A 24,408-nucleotide genomic window follows, 5' to 3' on the forward strand; every position below is an offset into this window, starting at 1 on the left:
CTGCATGCAGAGTTGTGGGGGGGGGGGGGGGGTGCCAAGAGAAAAATCAAACAGTGGGTAAGGAGGGCCAATGGACAGAGCATGGGGGTGAATTTTAGTGGCCACCTGCTGATCCTATCCATGCCTCTGAACTGAATATCCTCAAAATTGGGACATTTCAAGGTATCCCCTCCTCCTCCTCCCCCCTCCCCGCAAACCGCCACTGCCACCATCCCCACCTCACCACAAAGCCCAGCAGACTGGTCAGTTCACATTTCCAGCTGGAAAAGCTGCCATTTTTCTCATCTGTTCGGAACAAAGTTAATCAGGCTAGTAACATATTGAAGATTCTTAAGGGTATATCAATTGACGGCTTAATCGTATTAATTAATGGCAGGCCAGAAAGGTACCCAGAATGTAGGTCCTAAGGTGGTGGTTATCCCCCTGATTATTTGTTCTTCAGATATAATCAGGTAGATTGGCACCAGGGAATCTCCAGTCCTTTCCTGTCACGTTTTTCCATCATTTCTAGGGAGGGGAAATCCCATCCTGTTATAAATTGCCAGGGCTTATTTTAGTAGAGTTTGCTATGCAGGATTTCCAGAACGCAGCTTCGCAACTAAAGACCAATAATAATCAAGACGAATGTGCTCACTGCAAAACTTTTTAAAAGCTATCTTATAGAATGCAAGCTGCCACTCTCACTGTGCAAAAAACAGTACGAAGGGTACACTGTCATTATTAAATTTTACGAGCCAACCAGAAACATTTTAAATGCAAAGGAGGAATGTAAACATTCTGTAGTGTGGATGCATGCTGTTCTCAGGACAAAGTAATTTAAATTTCATTATATATTAACCAGGAGTCAGCATAATTCAATGTAAATTGAAGTCCACAACGTGAAGTGGAAAGAAAGCCAAAACAAAAATCAATGATTGCATGAAAGAAACAGATCAGTATAAACATGACCAACCTGCTCTGGAGTAGCCATAAAGTTGATAGCTGTATAATGGCGGTCATCATCCTGGGTGAGGCTAAAGGTAAACTGATAATCAATCAGAAGACTGTCTGTGGACAAAATTCAAAAGTATATCATCAAGTTAAATTCCTGGAAAGAGTAATTTCTGCTTCATGCACAGTCTGCAGAACATTAAATATTTTCTCTTCATTTACAGAAAACTGCCAGCAGCTCTGTTTGCACATGGCATTCCAAAGTGCAATAACCGAATCAATATAGGACAAGAATAATATTTATGTCGCACGGAGGGGACACTTTTAGCTTCCACATTCTTCATTCACTCATTGAAGTTCCAAGCAAACAACACAGCTTAATAAAATAGTTCAGGTACTACTCAATTCTGGGCTTAATACGAACTGTCATCAACTTATTGATGATATGACAACAGGATCATTTGCCATGCTATAGTACTTAGCCAAGGTAAACACAAACTAAATGGTTGAAGATGCACCTTGTCAACTGGTTAACTTCCATATTTCCATATAAATACAAACAGAAACAGTGTGGTGAACACATTTTCTAAGCATGGAAATCTATTGGCCCTGTTCACTACCTGCTGACTCATTTCATTCACTGGCTGATTTTATTGAGATGCCTGGACAGAGTGGACATGGAGAAGATGCTTCCACTGGTTGGAACAACTAGGGCCCAAGGGCTCAGCCTCAGGCCAATTAACAATATCTGTGGAATTCGTCACAACAGAAGGCTGTGGAGGACACATCATCTTGAGTATTTAAGATAGAAATAGAGATATATGGGTTCTTGATTAATAAGGGGATCAAGAATTAAGGTGGAAAGGCAGGAGAATGGGGTGGAGAAACATGTCAGCCATGTTCGAGTGTCGGGGAAGACTCAATGGCCCGAATGACCTCATTCTGCTCCTTTATCTTGTAGTTTTATAATTCATAAATGAAGGCTTTAATGTTTAACTGAGTGTTATATACACAACAGTAGGTTTATACATTTTCTCTGGGCAATGGAATGTATTCAAGATCCAACTGGTTAAAAACAAAAGCAGAATACTGCAGATGCTCAAATTCTGAAAAACTGTTTATCTGGCCATAAATGCTGCTTGACCTGCTGAGTACTTTAGGCTGTCTGCCTTTTTTAAAAAAGTAATTAAGTCTTTTATTCACTGCATATTCATCAACTGTCTGGTTGAGCAGCTTAGGCCTATATTGAATGGGGTGTTAAAGAATGAAAAGTGATCTGACTGAAATGAACAAAATTCTGAGGGGACTTAATGGCTTAGCTGCTGAGAAAATGCTTTCCATTGTGGGGAAACTAGAACGAGCAAACAATTTAACATAAGGCGTGCCATTTAAGTTTGAAATTATGGGAATTCTTTCTCTGAGTTACAAAGATTTTGAATCAACAATAGAATTGAGAATTATGGGGAGCAGGCAGGAAATTGCAGTTAAGAATATAGTCAGATCAACTGTAATAAAAACTGCAAGATCTGTGGACGCTGTAAATCAGGAACAAAAAGAAGGTTGCTGGTAAAGCTCAGCCAGTCTGACAGCATCTGTGAAGAAAAAGACAGAGTTAACATTTCGGGTTCAGTGACCATCGGAAGAGAGGAAAGGTCACCAGGCCGAAACATTAACTTTGTTTTATTCCATCACAGATGCAGTCAGACCTGCTGAGCTTTTCCAGCAACTTTGTTTTTGTGTCAGATCAGCTATGACTAGTGAAGCAAGCTTAAGAGATAAATGGCATATTCCTGTTCTTACTTATGTTCCTAATGCAACCTATTTTTAATCATTTTAATTTGATAACTGCATGGTGAATAAACATATATAGATAATACATAGGCAGATATTCGTGCACACCACACCCACATGCAAAGAGGAATTAAACTTTTAAGATTTATTTAGCTTTCAAAAAGAAACGATATTTATTTCAAAGCAAAGAATAACAAGATAAACATATAGATGAAGCACAAATATCCAAGACACCTTTGGTTTGTCAAATTAATTTGCCTGCAATGATCTCCAATGTTAAAGCATATGCTAAAGAATCCATATTGATCTCAAGATCCAATGAATGTTGTGACATTTGGAGAATAAATTACTTCATTTAGTATTTGTGGTTTAAAATAGCTTCCACTAACATTATTCCAAAATGAACAACTAATAAAAACATTAGGCAACCATATTGACAGGTGTTACAACTTTTAAAACATCAAACTGTTTTCTTTTAATGGTATGCCTACAGCATCAACTAATTTAATGCAACTCAATTCAACATAAAAATAATCCTGTCTCTCTATCTACCTTCCCTAGCTCATATCAGTTTGATGGAGTTGATGGTCAATTGCTGGCAAGAGTACAGTAATGTGTCATTGTAAAACTACACATCTTCCACCTCATGAAATACCACAGTGGAGATGACAGAGATGCCACATTCCAACAACATCTCATTTTACACAGGCTGTTTCAAGTGTAAACAACTGATACAGCAAGATGAAAGAAAAACAAGACAGAAGTATAGTAAAATGAATAAAAAGTGTTCACAAAAATTTTTCATTTGAAACAAAAGTTTCAATTTTTAATTATTATTCAGTCCATTAATTCTTTAACGAATCAAAATACTATTCTGAAAATGACTGTCTTGTTACTAGCTGATTATATTATCCATGCTGACATATTAAAGCATGTTAAGTTGCAATGTCAATCTCAGTTGAAATGTTGGTACATGTTATAACTCACTTTTCAGATGCACCTTCGAAATCATGATTAGCCCTTCAGCCTTGTTAAAATATCATCTCAATAAGATTTGATTCTTATGGAGTATAAACCAATTTTGTTTTTTGTTAAACTTTATACCAAAAAATCACAAGCACATTGAAAGGATGAATCGAGTCTAACCAAACAACCTCGGGAGTTAGTTACCTAACGTAAAATAAAATTAGATATAAATATTAACAGTGAAAACTACAACATCTGTGCAACATAAGTGATCATACACGATTTTTCTAGTAACGGTACAGATGCAATATACTGACTTAAACAGGGCAATTTTAAGTGTGCCTCCTTTTCAAATTTTTTAAAAATAATTTCCAGGCAAAAATAAAGTGGAAAAGGGATAAGTCTTTCAAAGCCAAAGCTTATCTTGTCCTCACAACTGGAGTGAAGGAACTGACAAGTCAGAAACGAGAATCCTGGCCCATTCTCCCCTCCTTATCTCCAGTTTGCATAATTGCCATATTTGCTACATACCAAACCAAAACTAGCTCTAGCAGGGGGAAAAAAAAATCAAATGTTCAGCGTTGCTGGTTCCATTAAGCCAATGAAGAAGAACAGCAAGCAGTGACCTCTGAGGTGCCAGAAGGTTCAGACCCCAGCTATTCACCATATATAGTTATGGATCACACTAAACCCTCCAAATATATCAAGGAGATAGCTTAAGCCATAGCCCTTTCTTATTTAAAGGCAAGCATAAGGTGCTGTGTTACAGATGTAATGCAATGATCACACTATTCGGCATTAAGCAAAACACATGTTATTCTTACCCTGTACAGTTAAAATATAAACAAAAGAAAGAAGATTTGGCATTAATTTAACTCTATTGGAAAACCTAATAGAATATTAGATTATCTAACTACATAAACAGCAACTGTTCCAATACAGTAACATCCCTTAAACACCCTTGGCAAAGGCAAAGTCAGTAAAACAGATTGTCTCACATGCAATGTTTCTCCAATCCAGGAGGGAAGAACACCAAGAAAAAATTCTGGTAGAAAGGCAGATAACACAAGCTTTTTTCGTGTGACACTGGTCACTAAAAGAAAGTACGCAGGTGCAGTGGTAGAAAAGAAGGCAAACCTTAGCCTTAGTATGTTAGCCTTCATAGTGTGAGGATTTCAGTGCAGGAACATGGATGTCTTGCTACAATTCTATAGAGTATCAGTGAGGCCGCACCTGGAATACTGTGTGCAGTTTTAGTCTCCTTATCTAAGGAAGGGAGTGCAGCTAAAGTTTACCAAATTGATTCACAGAATGGCAGGACTGATGTATGAGAAGAGACTGTATCAATTAGGATCGTACTCAGAGCATAGAGGAAAGAGGTACGATTTCATAGAAACCTATAAAATGCTATCAGGGCTAAACAGGCTAGATACAGGAAGGCTGTTTCTGCTGGCAGGCAAGTACAAAACCAGGGATAAGATTAAGAATAAAGGATAAATCTTTTAGGACTCAGATGAGAAATTTCTTCATTCAGAGAGCGATAAGCCTATGGAATTCATGAAAACACAAAGTGGTTGAAGGCAAAACATTATGCATTTTCAAGGAGGTAGACATTGCTCCTGTGGCGAAAGGGATGAAGGGATATGAGGGGGATAGTATCAGGTTATTGAGTTCAATGATCATCCATGATAACAAGGTGTGGAGCTGGATGAACACAGCAGGCCAAGCAGTATCTTAGGAGCAGGAAGCATGTGAGACAATCTGTTTTACAGACTGCTTTTGCCAGGGGTGTTTATGAGATGTTACTGTACTGTTGCTGTTTATGTAGTTAGATAATCTAATATTCTATTAGGTTTTCCAACAGAGTTACATTAATACCAATTCTTCTTTCTTTTGTTAATATTTTAACTGTATAGGGTAAGAATAAAGGGTGCTTTGCTTAATGCCGAGTAGTGTGACCAATTGCATTACGTCTGGAATACAGAGTGGTAGAGCTGGGTTGCAGAGGCAAATGGCCTTTTCCTGCTCCTCTTTTCAATGAAACTTTGCTTACCAGTGACAGACTAAAAACCAAGTCAGTAAATAGAAATGAATGCCTACTGAGTCACTAAAGAACATAACAGTTCCTGCAAATTTGGGCACTTTCAGGATGTGTGCATTATATGCAAACTTATATCTATGAGCTAACAGTTCCTACATTATATAATCAAAACTCACAATGGGCAAGGATAATAAAATGTGAGGCTGGATGAACTCAGCAGGCCCAGCATCAAAGGAGCACAAAAGCTGACGTTTCGGGCCTAAACCCTTCATCAGGGAGGGGGATGGGGTGAGAGTTCTGGAATAAATAGGGAGAGAGGGGGAGGCGGACCGAAGATGGAAAGAAAAGAAGATAGGTGGAGAGGAGAGGAGAGGAGAGGTGGGGAGGTAGGGAAGGGATAGATCAGTCCAGGGAAGACGGACAGGTCAAGGAGGTGGGAGGAGGTTAGTAGGTAGGAGATGGAGGTGCAGCTTGGGGTGGGAGGAAGGGATGGGTGAGAGGAAGAACAGGTTAGGGAGGCAGAGACAGGTTGGACTGGTTTTGGGATGCAGTGGGTGGGGGGGAAGAGCTGGGCTGGTTGTGTGGTGCAGTGGGTGGGGGGGGGAAGAGCTGGGCTGGTTGTGTGGTGCAGTGGGTGGGGGGGAAGAGCTGGGCTGGTTGTGTGGTGCAGTGGGGGGAGGGAACGAACTGGGCTGGTTTTGGGATGCGATGGGGGAAGGGGAGATTTTGAAACTGGTGAAGTCCGCATTGATACCATTGGGCTGCAGGGTTCCCAAGCGGAATATGAGTTGCTGTTCCTGCAACCTTCGAGTGGCATCATTGTGGCACTGCAGGAGGCCCATAATGGACATGTCATCTCAAGAATGGGAGGGGGAGTTGAAATGGTTTGCGACTGGGAGGTGCAGTTGTTGATTGCGAACCGAGCGTTCTTCTGCAAAGCGGTCCCCAAGCATCTGCTTGGTTTCCCCAATGTAGAGGAAGCCACACCGGGTACAATGGATATAGTATACCACATTGGCAGATGTGCAGGTGAACCTCTGCTTATTATGGAAAGTCATCTTGGGGCCTGGGATAGGGGTGAGGGAGGAGGTGTGGGGGCAAGTGTAGCATTTCCTGCGGTTGCAGGGGAAGGTGCCGGGTGTGGTGGGGTTGGAGGGCAGTGTGGAGCGAAAAAGGGACTCATGGAGAGAGTGGTCTCTCCGGAAAGCAGACAAGGGTGGGGATGGAAAAATGTCTTGGGTGGTGGGGTCAGAATTGTAGATGGCGGAAGTGTCGGAGGATGATACGTTGTATCCGGAGGTTGGTGGGGTGGTGTGTGAGAACGAGGGGGATCCTCTTTGGGCGGTTGTGGCGGGGGTGGGGTGTGAGGGGTATGTTGCGGGAAATGCGGGAAACGCGGTCAAGGGCGTTCTCGACCACTGTGGGGGGAAAGTTGCGGTCCTTGAAGAACTTGGACATTTGGGATGTGCAGGAGTGGAATGCCTCATCGAGAGAGCAGATGCGGTGGAGGCAGAGGAATTGGGAATAGGGGATGGAACTCCCTACCTACGTCTGTGACACCACTCATGCCCTCCATCTCCTCCAGAATACAACGCATCATCCTCCGACATTTCCGCCATCTACAATCCGACGTCACCACCCAAGACATTTTTCCATCCCCACCCTTGTCTGCTTTCCAGAGAGACCACTCTCTCCGTGACTTCCTTGTTTGCTCCACACTGCCCTCCAACCCCACCACACCCGGCACCTTCCCCTGCAACCGCAGGAAATGCTACACTTGCCCCCACACCTCCTCCCTCACCCCTATCCCAGGCCCCAAGATGACTTTCCATAATAAGCAGAGGTTCACCTGCACATCTGCCAATGTGGTATACTATATCCATTGTACCCGGTGTGGCTTCCTCTACATTGGGGAAACCAAGCAGATGCTTGGGGACCGCTTTGCAGAACAACGCTCGGTTCGCAATCAACAACTGCACCTCCCAGTCGCAAACCATTTCAACTCCCCCTCCCATTCTTGAGATGACATGTCCATTATGGGCCTCCTGCAGTGCCACAATGATGCCACTCGAAGGTTGCAGGAACAGCAGCTCATATTCCGCTTGGGAACCCTGCAGCCCAATGGTATCAATGCGGACTTCACCAGCTTCAAAATTTCCCCTTCCCCCATCGCATCCCAAAACCAGCCCAGTTCGTTCCCTCCCCCCACTGCACCACACAACCAGCCCAGCTCTTCCCCTCCACCCACTGCATCCCAAAACCAGTCCAGCCTGTCTCTGCCTCCCTAACCTGTTCTTCCTCTCACCCATCCCTTCCTCCCACCCCAAGCTACACCTCCATCTCCTACCTACTAACCTCATCCCACCTCCTTGACCTGTCCGTCTTCCCTGGACTGACCTATCCTCTCCCTACCTCCCCACCTACGCTCTCCTCTCCACCTATCTTCTTTTCTCTCCATCTTCGGTCCGCCTCCCCCTCTCTCCCTATTTATTCCAGAACTCTCACCCCATCCCCCTCTCTGAAGAAGGGCCCAGGCCAGAAACGTCAGCTTTTGTGCTCCTGAGATGCTGCTGGGCCTGCTGTGTTCATCCAGCCTCACATTTTATTATCTTGGATTCTCCAGCATCTGTAGTTCCCACTATCACAATGGGCAAGGATTTGTGTTCAGCTGTGAAGCGAGGGCATTCACCAGCAACTTGCAAGTCGGTATTGCTGAAAAGCCCAATGATTCCTTTGCCAGCAATTTCGACTCTCACTATGCAGTGGTACTGCAACTGATTGAAGCATTAATTATGGGAAATTTGTAGCTGGAGGAGGAGTGATGTAACCAGGTTATCCAAGCAGCCAATCACAAGAAACAAAATTCACAGACCTCAGCCCTAAAACAGGAAACAAAAGAGAACTAAAAATTACTTGCTTTTTACAAAGACCAAAGCAAAACTTGGGACGTGCTCGTGGTGCAGTTAGAAGATAAAATATGCTGAAAAGACATTTTTAAATTCTTTCTACATAACTACTTACTTATCTGTACTCTAACTGTACTTACTTAACTGTACTCTACAATTATTTTTCAGAGCCAGTTCTGTTGTTCATTGAATGTAATTAATCACATCACCATTAAAAAACAAGTACATACATTTGAACCAGATGCAGCATTTTAAAAAGAAGTTTCTAACCACAATATAGGAGCAGAAAACTTGCAGTTATCACTGATTTTAGTGATTGCCAGTTCTGGGAGAGTCTGTAAAAGGTTCTATTAAAGCAGTGAGTGACAGACTACAAGATTGGGATCTTAGCACGAATTTTCAAAAATCTTACTGTTGTGATCAGTGTCAGAAATAAACGACAGCAAATATTTTCAATTCACCATCAAGTACTAACCCATAGCCTCTCCATCACCATGCGGATGATCCATAATCACTCCTCAGACCTGCTTGCCTAAGTGGTGTTAATTATTTATACAGGAAAAATATATATGTAGAATAATAAGAACTTGCAAATCTCTAGAGCACAATCTTACAGGGAACTGAGCATGGGCTATGGAGAGAAATGCAGCAAAACCATGCAGAAAGACCTCTCTCAACTGCAGGAGTAACTCACTGCATCTTTTAACAAAGTTCCACACATCAAAGTGAGATTCTCACCAAGTAGAACTAAGTTTCCTATTAAGGGTTTATCGTTTGAAAATAAATTTTATTAACTACACATTTCTAAGTTACTATCCACCACAAGCATTCTAGATGCCAAGAAGTCTTAACATGAAAGCAGAGCAAGTACCTGGCAACTGCAGCTTACCAACAGCTCCACTGAACCTCCTTGTGCGAAAACAGGCAAAAGCATCTTAGGGCAATCTCTACGGACATCAACCACATGCACTCAATGTTGATGACTAATGGTACCCACCATGCGCAAGCACATAAGAACCTTCTTGGCTCATCTCTCATCTACCTACAGGACACTTCTGCACTTCAGTCCTGCACTGGCAATAATCACTGTAATGATGCAGCAAAGTCAGTTTGCATTCAGGCGCACACACTCACGCTCAGACTGGACCAGGCTGCACCTCTGGCCTGTATGCTTCCTCACTTGTGTTTGCTCACTTTGAGCCTACATCAATGCTCACCGCATCCCTGGCATGCCCTGCTTTTTGAAGATTTCCCCCTCAGCCAGTGTTAGGACTGCGACACTGCTTTACTGTTTAGCATAAATACAAACTGTTCAGGGCAGCTCAGGGCTAACAATGCATGCCCGTGTACAAAATAGCTTTCTAAAGGTGGCAACAGCGCAAGGCATTCTACCAGTAGCAAGTTGCACCAGGTACGGCCAGTAATAGAGTGTGGCTAGACGAGGGTGAGGTGGTGCCATGGTCGAGATAGGTCATCAATGAGAAGTTGTTAAGATATAGCAAGAGATCGTGCTAGGCTGTGCAGAGCAAAATCCTCTATAAAACTGTCACTTCACCAAAAATATCTAAGATTTAGCTCCTACACTTTTATTTCTACAGAGCAAGCCAAAATTTGATAGTGTGAATTGATTTTCATGCAGACATCATTCAAGAGGCAAATAGAACAGCAACTGTAAGGACTAGCTGAGCTCAAAAGCAAGTGGCCTGTGTCATATTCTTGGCTAGGCCTCATCACATAACTATTCCAAGTAGTGAACTTAAAAAAGCAGAATCAGAAGAAAGGAGAAGCATGGAGTTAAAACAGATGGATATTCAAAGAGAATGGGAGGAGGAGGAGGAGGAGGAGGAGAATAACAAAGTGCATGGGTGATCCAGTAAATGCACCAATGCTCTGCCTGGTGTAACAAATCAAAGAAAAGTTTGTTCACTTGCTTAAGGAGCATTCAGCCAACAGTTCCGTTGTCTTGGTCATTGAGCACAACTGGAATGAGCACACACAGTCCATGCTCTGCTTGTGCATGCAGAAGAATGCCATTCAGGTCCTACATAGATTTTGTAATTTAAATAAAGAACTAATGCTCTAATTTGGTTTAAAGACATCGCTGCTCATTTCAAGTCCTGCTTAAGAAACAAATTGGTTAGTACATCGACATTCAAGCGCCAAGCATTTCCTTTCCTCCCCAGTCAGTGTCTGCCACTCAACTTGTTTTCAGTGTGAACAACAGTCTAAATGAAAATGACCCTCACGTCTAAGTGGGTTCACTTAATCTGTAATAAACATCGTAAATGAATGCTATGGTAATCAAAGAACGATTTATATTTAGCTTAAAAATGTCTTCTAATTAAAAACTGAAAGAACTCTAAATGCTATAAATCAGAAACAAAAACAGAAGTTGCTGGAAAAACTCAGTAAGTCTGGCAGCATTTGTAAAGATAAATCATAATTATTGTTTTGGGTCTAGTGACGCTTCCTCAGAACAGATGGTAACTGTGTCTTTGGCTCTATCCTCATCTATCATTTACTTCTTATCCCCTCCCCCTCTCTATCTTCTGCATATAAACCAACATTTTCCTAGCCCTACCACTTCAACACATCACCCTGTTCAGGGAACAAAGATGAGGCGGAATTTCACGTATTAGAGCATTGTGAATTTGTGTTATTCTTCACAGAAGGCTGTCGAGGCTTAGTCCTCAAGTATATTCAGATGGATAGATTTGTCATCAGTAAGGGAATCAAGGGTTATGGGGTAAAGGCAGGAAAAATGGAGTTGAAAATTTGAAAAGTAAATAACTCAATGGCCTACTCCTGCTTCTATGTATTATGATCTTATGCCGTGCTTTTGCCCCCAAACTATTTGAGATCTTGCCAGAAATCTGAATACACAATCTAGGCTGACATTTCAATGTAATACTTATTGATTGGTGCATTTTTGGAGGCAGTATTATGCAGTTAAGATTAAACCACAGCCTTGCCTGGCTTCTCAGGTGGATTTTGAAGATCCAATGGCACTGTTTTGAACAGTGTAGGTAGTCTCCAACTGCCTTGGTTAATACTTATTCCTCAACCAACAACGGTAAACAAACTTTCCAATCACTGCCATATTTCCCATGCTATTCACAAAATTTCTGCAGTTTTATTACATTTCAAAAGAGCTTCACTGGCTTTAAAACCTTTCATGATACCTTGAAGCTGTGAGTAGTAATGTAGAAATGCAAGTATGTTTCTTTTAAGAGTAGTATACCATTTTGAAGCCCACACACACCCAAAATGCACTCACCTTGATGGTCAACTTAATCTGACTCTTTAAACATTGGCAGGCAAAGGAAATTCTCCACATCATTTTTTTTAAAAAGGTTCTTTCATGGGATGTGAGTGTCACTAACTTGGCCAGCATTTGTTGTACATCTATAAGCTAATCTTGCTCGCGATCCCATGAACAATTTGCACTTCAAGTAACTTTTAAGAATCATAACAAAGACTGGCATTTCTGAAAATGTTTCACAAATGCTTAACCTTTTGTAAAGGTGTAGATTTTTAAAAATTCTCAAACAATAGTAAAATCTCGGAATATATGTCAAGCTAACCACTGAATCTCCCTGTATTTCACTTCGTATAATGGATTTGTTCACCAGGAATTAGGCCTATTCTTCATAGACATTCCAATGAAGAGCTTTATGCTTCCCTTGCAATGCACTTGATCTTCAACGTCTAGAGATGAAAGATATTGACTGACATCACAGTTTTAGCTCTTTATGGGCCTGAGGTTTAAATAATAAGAGAGATCATACATTATAACTAGGGATTTTACTCAGCCATTTTATAATAACCATCTTGCTACTCTTCAAAAAATTAAATTTCTTACTGCCCACCAGGGCACTCTGTTATTAATTTTAAGAGATGAGCTAGATACTCCCTGATGAACATTAATTTATACTTTTAAACCAAACATTTCATATAATAGGACATCAGAGATTTATTTTGTACTTTTATAAACTATAGAGTAAGAAGTCTTTCTTGGCAGCAATTACTGGTACAGAACTGAATACATAAACCATCAATGTGTAAATAGCCCGGTAATTTGTGGCCAGAAGGTATACACCTTAAGATGTGAATTGCCTCAGAATGCTGGATGATTTGCTCCATGTGACCAATTGCCCCTCAGAAAGAAAGAACTTGCAATCAGAAATCCCAAGTGTTTAAAAGAAATTGCCTCATTTGCATTGTTAAAACTAATTAAATATGCTCCAGAAATCTGTGCAACTTCATCGAGCCAGGACCCTTATAAAGATATATTTTGTGTTCCTGCAATGCAAAAAAATCTCAAAGGCCCAGAAACTGGGCAACTCAGCCAACTGCATAAAAAGTAGTCAACAATTTTAAAAAAGTGTTATTACCTTAATTTCTTTTGCCTACATTTCCATTTATTTTAAAATTCTTTCAAGTCACAGCCCTTAGAGAACTAAAAGTTTCATCAGTGTAATGAAGTGATGACATTTTAGGTCAGACAATGCATGTTTGGTGTAGAATCTGTTTTGTGTTTTGTATTGGAGTCAGACTGGTTTTATTTCTAAAGTAGGAATTCATAAAACACCATATTGACCAACAGTCTATAAGTTATGTGCTCTTTGAACAAATTAGAATGTACATGCACACATACATGTAAATCTGTGGGGTGAATTTGCACTTGCAGATACATCCTATTTCGTTCAAAAAGGACACAATTTATAGAGAGTCAGTCAATGTGGCATTTTATAAATTTCCACTTTAGAAATAAAACCAGTCTGACGCTAAACCAAAACACAACAGATTCTAAAACAAAGCCTCACACCGAACATACACTGTCTAACCTACAATGTCACCACTTCTTCAAAAGAAATTCAGGGATTTACATATACATATTACTCATTTTAAAAATTCTAACTTAAAGATTTAACAGCACCTTAGGTTTGTTTAAAATATCCTCAGTGGTATGACCCTTTAATCTTTTACTTATAAATTGTGTGTGAGATTCCAACACAGCAACACTGGAGGAGAGTGTCTTCAAATGCAGTCGCTGCATCCAAGGCTGTCACTCCCATGTGGGCCTGTACAGCCAGAACAGACGCTGTGCTATCACCAGCAGCTGAATCAAAACTCTTCAGGTGCAGATCCACGTCTCTCAAGACTGACAGGTGCCACACACAAAAGATTCCACCTCTCCACTCACACAAGAGGGAGGCGTGAGGCTCTGTAAGCTTGTGTTTTCAAATAAACCTGTTGGACTATAACCTGGTGCTGTGTGATTTCTGACAGCATCTGTGAAGAGAGGAATAGAGCTAACTTCAACTCAAGTCAGAACTCTTTGGAACCTTTTGGGCTTTTACATGAATTGTGTTTTAAATATTTGTGACATTGTTAAAATCCATGTTTGATAACTCTAAATGCTGGTTCAATTGCTGCAAAAAATAGTTTCAAAATACTTTCAAAAATACTCTCACAAAACAATTAGCGCAAAAAAAGGAAAAAGGACAAAAGAAACAGAAAATAGGTGCAAAGGAATATTAAGGACCAAGTATAATAAGTTAGGAGACAGAAAGAGACGGAATGGGAGTTGTAAAAAGCAGACTGGGGAGAAAGTAAGAGGGTAACAGAGAGAGAGGATAACAGCAAACAAGACTAATAAGGGAGGTTGGACCGTGAGGTAAAGCAGTGAGAAAGGGAAAGATTAAGTTATAGGAGTACACAGGACTGCAGAAGAAATTGATGACTGAAGATGAGAGAAAATGACTTCACCGAAAGAGTGGCAACTCTGTTATAGAAGAGGCCAAAACGCTGAATGCTTCCAAGGAGGGCACAGATTAAAGCAATCAAGGCACAAGGGGAGAAAACGGAACATGGTACTGACCTTACTTTTTAAAACTTTAGTTTAATATATTTACCAGAAATGGATGCTTTCTGTAGATACAGGTCATTGTATTTTTTAGGTATTCTTTGAGTTTGTCCATATTTCTATGTATGCGGTCAGCAAAAATTAGCATAACTATGAACAGGTTTTATCTGTATGTGATCAAAGACCAGGGTTAGCTGTTACTTGCTTCTTGTACAGATTAGATGTACATCATAAAAGAAAGCTCAGTGACTTGCTGTTGTCATTTAGTATTTTGTCCAACTATTTGACTGTGCTCTGGTGAGGAGTCCTGTATTGGCTGGTTCAATGATCAATCATGAACAACACAGCAGACTTCAAATGACTAACGACCTTCTCCTGCTCCTATTTTTTGTGCTTCAAAACACTTAAATAAGGTACAACACAGAATGAAGTAAAAGGGAAAAGAGCAGGCCAAGGCAAGGAATAACAGGACCTATGAGGCAATAAAATGGGAAAAGGAAGAAACCCCAGAAAGAAAATATGAGAAAAGCAAGTTGTGAAGGATAGGTAAAATTAGTGAAAGGGAGAAAGACAACAAAACATGAAAAAGGGATCACGATAAGGGGGCACAGAAGCAGAGACAAACATAGGGCAGGCACATGAGAATGTAGGTAGGAGAGCAAAGACAGACAGGCAGAATGCCAGCGAAGGGGCAATTAATATTGTGCAATTAAATTACAATATTTGAAATTAATTTGGAATGATAACAGTAAATTCTGCATCAAGCAGAAATTTTTCATCTTTTGAAACACAAGAAGTTCTCCAATGGTCTCTTATTTCTACAAAAATACTTCAAGTTGGCCTGAATTTGAGCCTAGAGTAGTGAAATCCAGACCCTGTGTTTTAATTTCCCAGAAAGTGTAAACATAAATGGATATGACTGATGGATTTGTTCCTCCTGCTCATGACCCTTTGTGATTGGCACTGACTCTGAATTCAGGGTCAGAAGCTTAGGTTAGATACACAAGAATTCATAGAATTCCGACAGTGTGGAAACAGGCCCTTCGGCCCAACAAGTCCACATCGACCCTCAGGCATCTTATCCAGACCCACCCCCTATAACCCACCTAATCTACACATCCCTGAACGCTGAGGGCAATTTAACATGGCCAATCCATCTAGCCTGCACATCTTTGGATTGTGGGAGGAAATCGGAGCACCTGAAGGTGAAACCCATGCAGACATGTGGAGAATGTGCAAATTCCACACAGACAGCTGCCCAAGGGTGGAATCGAACTCGGGTTCCTGGCACCGTGAGGCAGCAGTGCTAACTACTGAACCACTGTGCTGCCCCAACACTTACCCTGGAATTGTTACACAGTATAACTTCTGGGTGAAACATACAATTTAATAGCTGAATTGAATTATCTACCAGAAAAAAATTCTCATCCCATAACTTTCCCCACCGTCTCTCCGATTCAGACCACACACCATACCCCTAACTACAGTCAGCTACAGACTTGATCCAACTCAACTATATCACCAACCTGAGTACCCCTCTGAACCAACTCACTCACTCAATCATTGGAAGACTTGAGACTTTCAAAAGCATAGTTGAATGCGGCAGCCATCAGAATTGGGGGAAACTCCGTTCTTTGCACAACATTTTCTCGACATGCCAGACTAACCCTGCAGGAGCCTATTTCTCCTGCAGCCAGGATCAGGAAATCCGGAAAATGTGCAAGTTTGTGGAAGAGCAGAAAACTTTGCTGAAAGTGGCATCATACCCAGCATTACTGCTGACTGGTAGATCTTGTAACGTTAGTACATGTGCATCAGGTAAAAGTAGCAGGATCCAGTCTGCATTATTCACATTATATGGCCCAGCGTAATTCCAGACTAAATTTCTCTTCTGCAGGTGAAAACTAGTTCTTACATATCTATGCCCCAAACACTGCCCAAGTAGTGACAGATGCTTTTAATGACAACTAGCGCATGCCCACAAAAAAAATCATATGACACAGCATTTACAACAGTTGATCTGTGCCTATATATTCTGCTTTGTGTACCTATAGATTATGCTTGCTGCTGGAATTGCAATCAATATCTTTGAAGATTAAGAACCCAATAACAGTATTAAAATGGAGCATGACATCAGTGGAATTTAAGAAATAAATTTGCCTGATTGAGTGGCTAATAAGGTATAAATGGATGAGCTAAATAAGAATGCTTCAAGTAGAATGCTCAGCAGTCATAAACAGAAAGGAAGCAGTGCTATCTCAAAAGTACCACAGTAGAACCGGATGAACACAGCAGGCCAAGCAGCATCAGAGGGGCAGGAAAGCTGATTTTTCAGGCCTTGACCCTTCTTCAGAAATGGGGGATAGGAAGGGGGTTCTGAAATGAATAGGGAGAGAGGGGGAGGTGGATAGAAGATGGATAGTGGAGAAGAGACAGACAGGTCAAAGGGGTGAGGATGGAGCCAGTAGAGGTGAGTGTAGGTGGGGAGTTAGGGAGGTGATAGGTCAGTCCAGGGAGGACGGACAGGTCAAGGGGGCGGGATGAGGCAAGTAGGGAGGAGATAGGGGTGGGGTTTGAGGTGGGAGCCTCTCTGTCTCCTCTCCATCTATCTTCTCCTTTATTGCCTCCCCCTCTCTCCCTATTTATTTCAGAATCCCCTTCCCCTCCCCCATTTCTGAAGAAGGGTCTAGGCCCGAAACGTCAGCTTTCCTGCTCCTCTAATGCTGCTTAGCCTGCTGTGTTCATCCAACTCTACACCTTGTTATCTCAGATTCTCCAGCATCGGCAGTTCCTACTGTCTCAGTACACAGCAGACATGTTTTTCTACTTGAATTCCTACAATTTTCTTGTTTGACACTTTTGCTTTGTGAATAGGGTAAGCTTTTGTCTTTTCTTCTCACTGCAGAATATCCAGTCTATTGTTACACTGAACACTGGCAAGACAAGTTACCATGAATCCCAGCATAGCCAAGCCAAATCCAAAAACCTGAGGTTGCTGAAAAAGCTCAGCAAGTCTGGCAGTATCTGTGAAGAAAATATCAGTGTTAACATTTTGGGTCCAGTGACCATACCTCAGAACAGGCCAAGCAAAATCTGTTTTCACCCAATATTTGAAACCTATTTACTTCCAAAACCAGACTTTGAACTAGATCAAGGATGATGAGATGGTGAGTCTTCTACTGTGACCTTAACTGACAATAGTTTAGCACAAATCACAAACAACATCTGTTCCATTTGACTACACAACTAAGTTATAGCACCAAATGAGCCTTTGAGGAGACTAAATCTTTGTAACTAGATACAAAGAGAAATATGAAACTCGACAAAATTAAATTACTTATCAATGCACACATTTTTGTCTCATTACATAACAATATTCCTCTGTGACACAACATGATACTCTTTAAGCATGCTCTGTTCAGATTGTGAGAAAAGCTGCCATGCCATTCTGGATTGATCATGCAGAGATGCATAGCTCTGGGCAATTCAAGGATTCGTCACTCCTAAGTCTTATCCTTATGTTTTGCCTATATAACAAGAAGCATGTCTGAAAATCAATTAACAAAATCAATAGTCCTAATTTTTAGTGTAGGTCTTTCTCAAAGGGAAAAAATCATGGATTATTTAAGGCTGATTTTGAATTGACTTCAACATGCTGATCTCAAATCAAGAATTAAAATAGTGGCTTTTGCTAAAATCTGGAATATATTATGAAGACTCAAGTCTAAATCCCAACTTCATACTGAATAATATTTCATGAGGAACTGACAGAATACACTAGAAATTATTTTCCCAAATAAAGTCAAAGATAAGTTTTGAGAAGATCTTCCATGTTCTGGCCAAGTGATTCAGATCTTGTAGTTTTCACATAATTTTTAATATTCAATTTGTTCTTTCACTTACCTTTCTCAAAATTAAATACATTAAAGCCATTTTAATATTTGCCTGAACTCTGCTTTTTAAAACTTTTTCATGGGATGTGGGTGGCAACTGGCAATGCCAGCACTTATTGCCCATTCTGAGACGTCCTTGAACTGAGTGGCTCATTCAGTCACTTCTGAGGACAGTTAAGAGGCAATCTCATTGCTGTGAGTCTGAAGTCATATGTTGGCCAGATTTGGCAAAGAATGACAGATTTTCTCCACCAAGAAATTTGTCTTGGTCACAATTACTCAGATTTGCTTTATATCCTAGATTTATTAATTGTTTGGTTAGAATCTGGAATGCATTGCCTGAGTGGAATAGAGGCAGGTTCAAGATACACTCAAGACAGGTTGCTGTCTGTAAAGAATCAATGTGCAGGGCTACGAGAAGAGGGTAGTGAGTAGCTTCTAGTGTTCCTGGTGATATTGCCACTGCATCAGTATTCTAGAGGTTCAGGTCAATATTGTGGGGACATGGGTTAACATCTTACCATAAAAACTGGTAGAATTTAAGTTCAATGAATGAATCTGAAATATAAAGTGAGTCATCACGAAGCTATCAGATGGCTCAGAAGCATCGTTCAGGGAAGGAAATCTGCCATCCCTTACCCAGTCTGGTCTTCATCTGACTCCTGACCCACTGTAGCGTAGCTGACTCTTAATTGCCCTCTGGAATGCCTAGGAAGCCACTCATTACAGAGGCAATTGGGATGAACAATAAATGCCAGCGATGCCCAGAGGCCATAAAAGAATAAAGAAAAAAATCTCATCCAGTCCTGATACCTTATTAGTGTTAAGTACAGGCAATCAAACCAAACCCACTTGTCATTAATTTTAAATTCAAGTGTCTGAATATCCTTCTCTTTCACCATGACTTGGGCAGTATCTTCTCCCGTAATGAAGACAGATGCAAAGTAATACTTCAGCCCCTGTGACTCCCGCCATGCACAAATCTCCTTTGTGATAACAAATCAGTCTTCTTCCTTTTTGATATTTTAAACTTGCATATGCAGACATTTTGCAGGACACGGTTACTGCAGGTGGGACGTGAACCCAGAAATTCTGATCCAGAGGTAGGGATACTACCACTGCATTACAAGAGTCCTTCTATTCCTCCTTTTATCATACTTTCATAATTTGTTTCACTACAAATCGGAAGAAGGATTTCAGAATCGGATTTCTGAAGAAGGGTCCAGGCCCGAAACATCAGCCTTCCTGCTCCTTTGATGCTGCTTGGCCTGCTGTGTTCATCCAGCTCTACACCTTGTTATCTCAGAAATCATAGAGTGTTGTTTTTGGAAAGTTTCATAAGGGGTTTCTCTCTGTGAGCACAAGCGCATTTTCTCATACTATCATCCCAAACTCACTTCATTACTTATGCACTGTACCCCTGTGGCGCTCCACTCATTGTATTATCCCACTTGCCACAGGCTGTAGTACTGACCACTATCGGGGACTCTTGAGATTCCTGGTGTCAGCATTATCTATTAAAGACCAGGCACTTGCTGTCTACATGTACCCTTCATGGTTATTTTTATTTGCCCTGGACACTTTGGACAGAAAACAATTGGAACTGCCTTTTCTGATAGGGACCTAGAAGTTCTTGTGGCCAGCAGCCGCTTACAGTTATGGCTCAAGGAGCATTCTCAGAGATGTTGGTGACTACTGGAGGGCCAGAGAAGTGGATGATGAGTTGGAGTTGCCAGGCTATTGCTCTGACTTTCATGTCCAGAATTGCTGTGGTGTAGTTTGTATGGGACAGATGAGAAAATGGGAAACAGCATATCAATGAAATGAGACGCCATAATGCAGAGGATGCCAACACATGCAAATAGGCCTCTCACGGCTCACGAGTGAGAATCTCATCTGATATAAAAGCAAAGTGCTGGAGATACTCAGGAGGTCTGGCTACATCTGTTAACACAAAGAGGGAAAAGAGTTAATGTTTTGATTTCAATTTCAATATGAATATTAAAATCAAAACATTAACGCTATTTCTCTATCCACTGGTGCGACCAGGCTTCCTGAGTCACTCCAGCATTTTGCTTTTATTTGGGAGGTTTGTTTTGCCATTCAACACTTGGTTGGAAAATTAGATGTTTTATTGTAATCAACTGGTAGCTCATCAATGCCTATCTCATATGATTCTTTCAACTTTCTTCCCAAAATCCATTTCATTCAGCACCCAGGTAGATTCTGTCCTTGGATTTGCTTGTATATTAGTGGCTTATTTTTTAAACAATGTGGTGTCTGCCCTTTACAGTATGACTATCTCTGTCAATATTCAAATAATAAAAACACCCTTTATAACTACCCTACAATTCTTGCAGATCTGTTTGCTTGCAAATTTCCTCCTTGATATTTTTTCACTAATGGTTTTCTACAGAACACTTAGCGAAATAATTGCATTTACTATATTCCGTAGCTCTAACCAAATAAATTCTGCTATGACCTGTCCAAAACATCCTCTCTCTCCAACACAGTAAAACTCCTTAATCCACACTGCCACCCATTCCTCTTTCCTTCTTTTCTTGAACATCTTATGCACAGTCCTGTCCTCCTCTGAACTAGGACTTTGTTACAGTCACAACAACGTATTTGAATATGGTAATACTAATGGCATATCACAAAGCTATTCATTAATTGTGACCCATTGAAATTAATAACAGTATTATTTGTGCCAGGCACTATTTCTCAAATGAGTCTTGCTGATTGCCACAGTTCCATGATGAGGGGGAGAATGTGCAAAGTAGACTTTTGTATTTTATCATCGTCTTGGGCATTCAATTGTCCTCTGGTCTGAACAGTGAAAACACCAATTTTTGCCTGAGATACTTTCCGCATTTATCATCCAGTTTCTGTATTCAAACTCAGAAGTTGATTCTTTCCATTCTAGAAATATTTCAATGATCTTCTGTTTTTTTGTTTGCCATTTTTACACCTTTTCAGCAAGGAAGAACATCATTCCCATATTAGTAAATCCACCAGTAGTTATTTCCATATTATTGAGCATATTTAATACTCTAGCCGTTTGTGGTTAATACCCTAAAATGATAATCTACTTTTCCAGTTTATGCAATAATCTCAATGTGAACTGTTGATCATTTCATCATTAAAATTCTGACTTTGATGACCCTGCTCTGTTTCATTTTGCATTCTTTTTTCCACAAAGCAGCTGAATGGAAAAATACACTTAAGTCTTTTAAATCTTGTCAATGTACTTGATATTCAAAATTTGACAAAAGCGTCTCTCAACAAACTCAACTACTTCAAAATGGTGAAGCAATTCAAGTACCTGTTTCAGTTTACACACGCTGACAACAGGATTAATGGGAACTGTATCTACTCTGAAAGAACAACTAAGGGAATAAATAAGAGACTTCATAGGAAAGATTAAATGATCCATTGTCATAGAATGCTTTTAGAAATCGAGATTATTGGATTACAAAAAGCCTTGCAGGCTCACTGGAGACTAAAGCCTTGATCATTGCATCATAAATTTCAATGTCACAGAATATTAAAGGTATATCATTCTTGCAACGTGGAATGAATCATCAGTTTTCTAATGGATGAATTAATGGGAGAGAAAACCAATGTCTGGCTGAGTTCTCAGTAATATTAATGGTATAAAATTGTGGAAACTGACAAGCTCCATTTGTGATGCCTTACTTTCCATTAAAACCAGCATTCCCTGTCTTGATGGTACCCCAGGAATAGACCATATTTGCTCCTTTAAAGGATGCAGACCTGAATGAAAATGATCAATTGACTAAGCAACTCACCATTGACTCGAAGTGGGTTCAGGTTTTGCTCACATCAGTCAAAATTATTCATTATTCTAGGATCATCCTGGAAGCACCAGTTTATTTTCTTTAATGCGAACAACCTTCTTAAATCACCCTCCCTGTCTATTCCATCCTCACCTCCAATAACAAGTGCAAGGAGTTAATAAATGTCTTTGTCACTAAAACCAAAATCAACTGAGCACCTGTTTCTGCCACTTCCATCATTCCCCAGAGACTAAAGATCAAATGTCTCCTCTTGTCATAATATCAATAAGGCTTTAACCAAGTCAAAAGTGATACTATTTGATGAACTGACCTTGGTTAAAAATATCCCCCCACATCTTTTCCAAATTATCCACAGCCCTTGAATCGGTTAATCACATCATCCTCTTCAAAGATATCTCGCTCTGACGAACTGCTGTCACCTACTTAATCCTAGCCAGAGAATAATTAGCCATGGAAATTCTGATATAGCTACCTCCAGTGACCCCAAGATCTTTTCATTCTTCTCTTCCATCTGTTTCTCAACCACATCCTGTCCTTGAGGAATCAAGTGATTAATCCAGGACATCACAGATAACTAATTTTCTCTTCTTCAATCTGACCTTGAACATCCAACCAAGCAAGCAGAAGGGGCCTCAATATATCACCCTGACTGAAAGATGGAATTTCCAACAATGATGTGTTCTTTCAGCACCACACTGGAATGCCAACCTTGATTCTTGCATAGCCATGTAATGGAAGGGGCTTGAACCCAAACACAGACAGTGTCAATCATGGCTTAACTAAGTGGCTAAACTGAGATAGTTTCAGCTGAGGATCTTCACCACCTGTTTAATCTGAAAAATAAGAGGCAAATGATTGTAAGCTTCTCAAGAAAAGGTAATCCCCCTCTCCTTTCTTGGTGGTCTCGCAATCGTGGCCTAGGACACTTGATACCTTTCTGGAATGAAGGGCTACTTCCATTTAGTTAGCTATCTCTTATCATTTCTACTTTTCTAACATGCATTCTGTTAATGTCTATTTATAAACATCTTCTAAAAAAACTGCATTTGTCTAACACCATTCACAACTTGAGAGTGCCCAAAGCACTTTGCAACTGATGCAATTTTTGGAGTCTGGTTACTGTCGTTGAGCAGGAGACAGCAGAAATATGTACACTCTCTGAAATCAAATAATGTGGAGACATTTTAGTGATACTGACTGACAGATAAATGTTGTCTAGAATACTGTGAGAACGGCTCTTCATCAACTATGTCCATGTTGGGAGTAAGGTAGTGCATGAGAATAAAAACGTAGTACCTTCAGTTTGCTGTCTCATTCAATATATAGCACCTCTGACAATGCAGAGCTTTTTTAGTACTGCACTGAATTATTAGACTGGATTGTATGTGAAGTACTGGAGTAGAACTTGAAAGTACAACTTCTGACTTAAATGTAATCACCGAGTCAATATGGGCAAGGTTATCTCGAGGTTATCAGTGAATTTTTCTGCAGAACAGATTTCTAAAGAAGGAAGGAATTTAAATGATCTACAGAATATATTACACAAACAATTACAAAAGAATCAGTGAGAGCATTTACTGATGAAAACAATGAATAAATATTTAACTGATCACTCAGATGGATGGCCCTGTTCTGTCAGGCACTTTAATAATCTGAAGCATAGGCAAGAACTGTAACTTAAGACAATGAAGTTCAGCAGCAGCGATCTGACAAATGTCAAGCTTGTACACATAAAAATCTTATTCTTATACAATGAAACAGCAAAGGTGATTACCAGGCAAGTAATTACTTGGTTTCACTCAAGCAAAATAATTTCACTGTAATGTCCATTACATTCATTTATTTAATAAAAACTGAAATCTAAGCTACAAAGGAATTGAAAGATTAACACTGATGCATGTTCTCCGTATAGCCACATGCAGATACCGAATAAAATTGAAGGAACTGCAGATGCTGTAAATCAGGAACAAAAACAAAAGCTGTTCGCAAGGTTCAGTGGGTCTGGTAACATCTGTGAAGGAAAATCACAGTTAACGTTTTGAGTCCAGTCACCCTTCCACAGAACTCAGTTCGAAAGGAGGGTCACTGGACCCAAAATGTTTTAGATTCATAGAATCCCTACAGCGTAGAAGCCCATCACATCCACACCAGCCCCCTGAAGAGCATCCCACACCCTACCCTATCCCTGCAT

At 40.4% G+C, this 24,408-nt stretch overlaps 1 protein-coding gene across 6 annotated transcripts in view; it reads right to left on the bottom strand.

Moving 5' to 3' along the window:
- Positions 1-24,408, bottom strand: part of atrnl1b (attractin-like 1b) — a 959,007-nt gene that overhangs the window by 574,665 nt on the left and 359,934 nt on the right. For all 6 annotated transcript variants that reach the window (XR_009446966.1, XR_009446967.1, XM_059653033.1 and 3 more), the window contains one exon: positions 953-1,047. Coding sequence is in view for 4 of the 6 variants with exons in the window: in XM_059653033.1 (XP_059509016.1) it covers positions 953-1,047 (95 nt within the window). In the remaining 2 variants the exon portion in view is untranslated. The remainder of the gene's footprint in view (positions 1-952; positions 1,048-24,408) is intronic.

Source organism: Stegostoma tigrinum, chromosome 20 (assembly GCF_030684315.1).
Source record: "Stegostoma tigrinum isolate sSteTig4 chromosome 20, sSteTig4.hap1, whole genome shotgun sequence".
Taxonomy (NCBI): domain Eukaryota; kingdom Metazoa; phylum Chordata; class Chondrichthyes; order Orectolobiformes; family Stegostomatidae; genus Stegostoma; species Stegostoma tigrinum.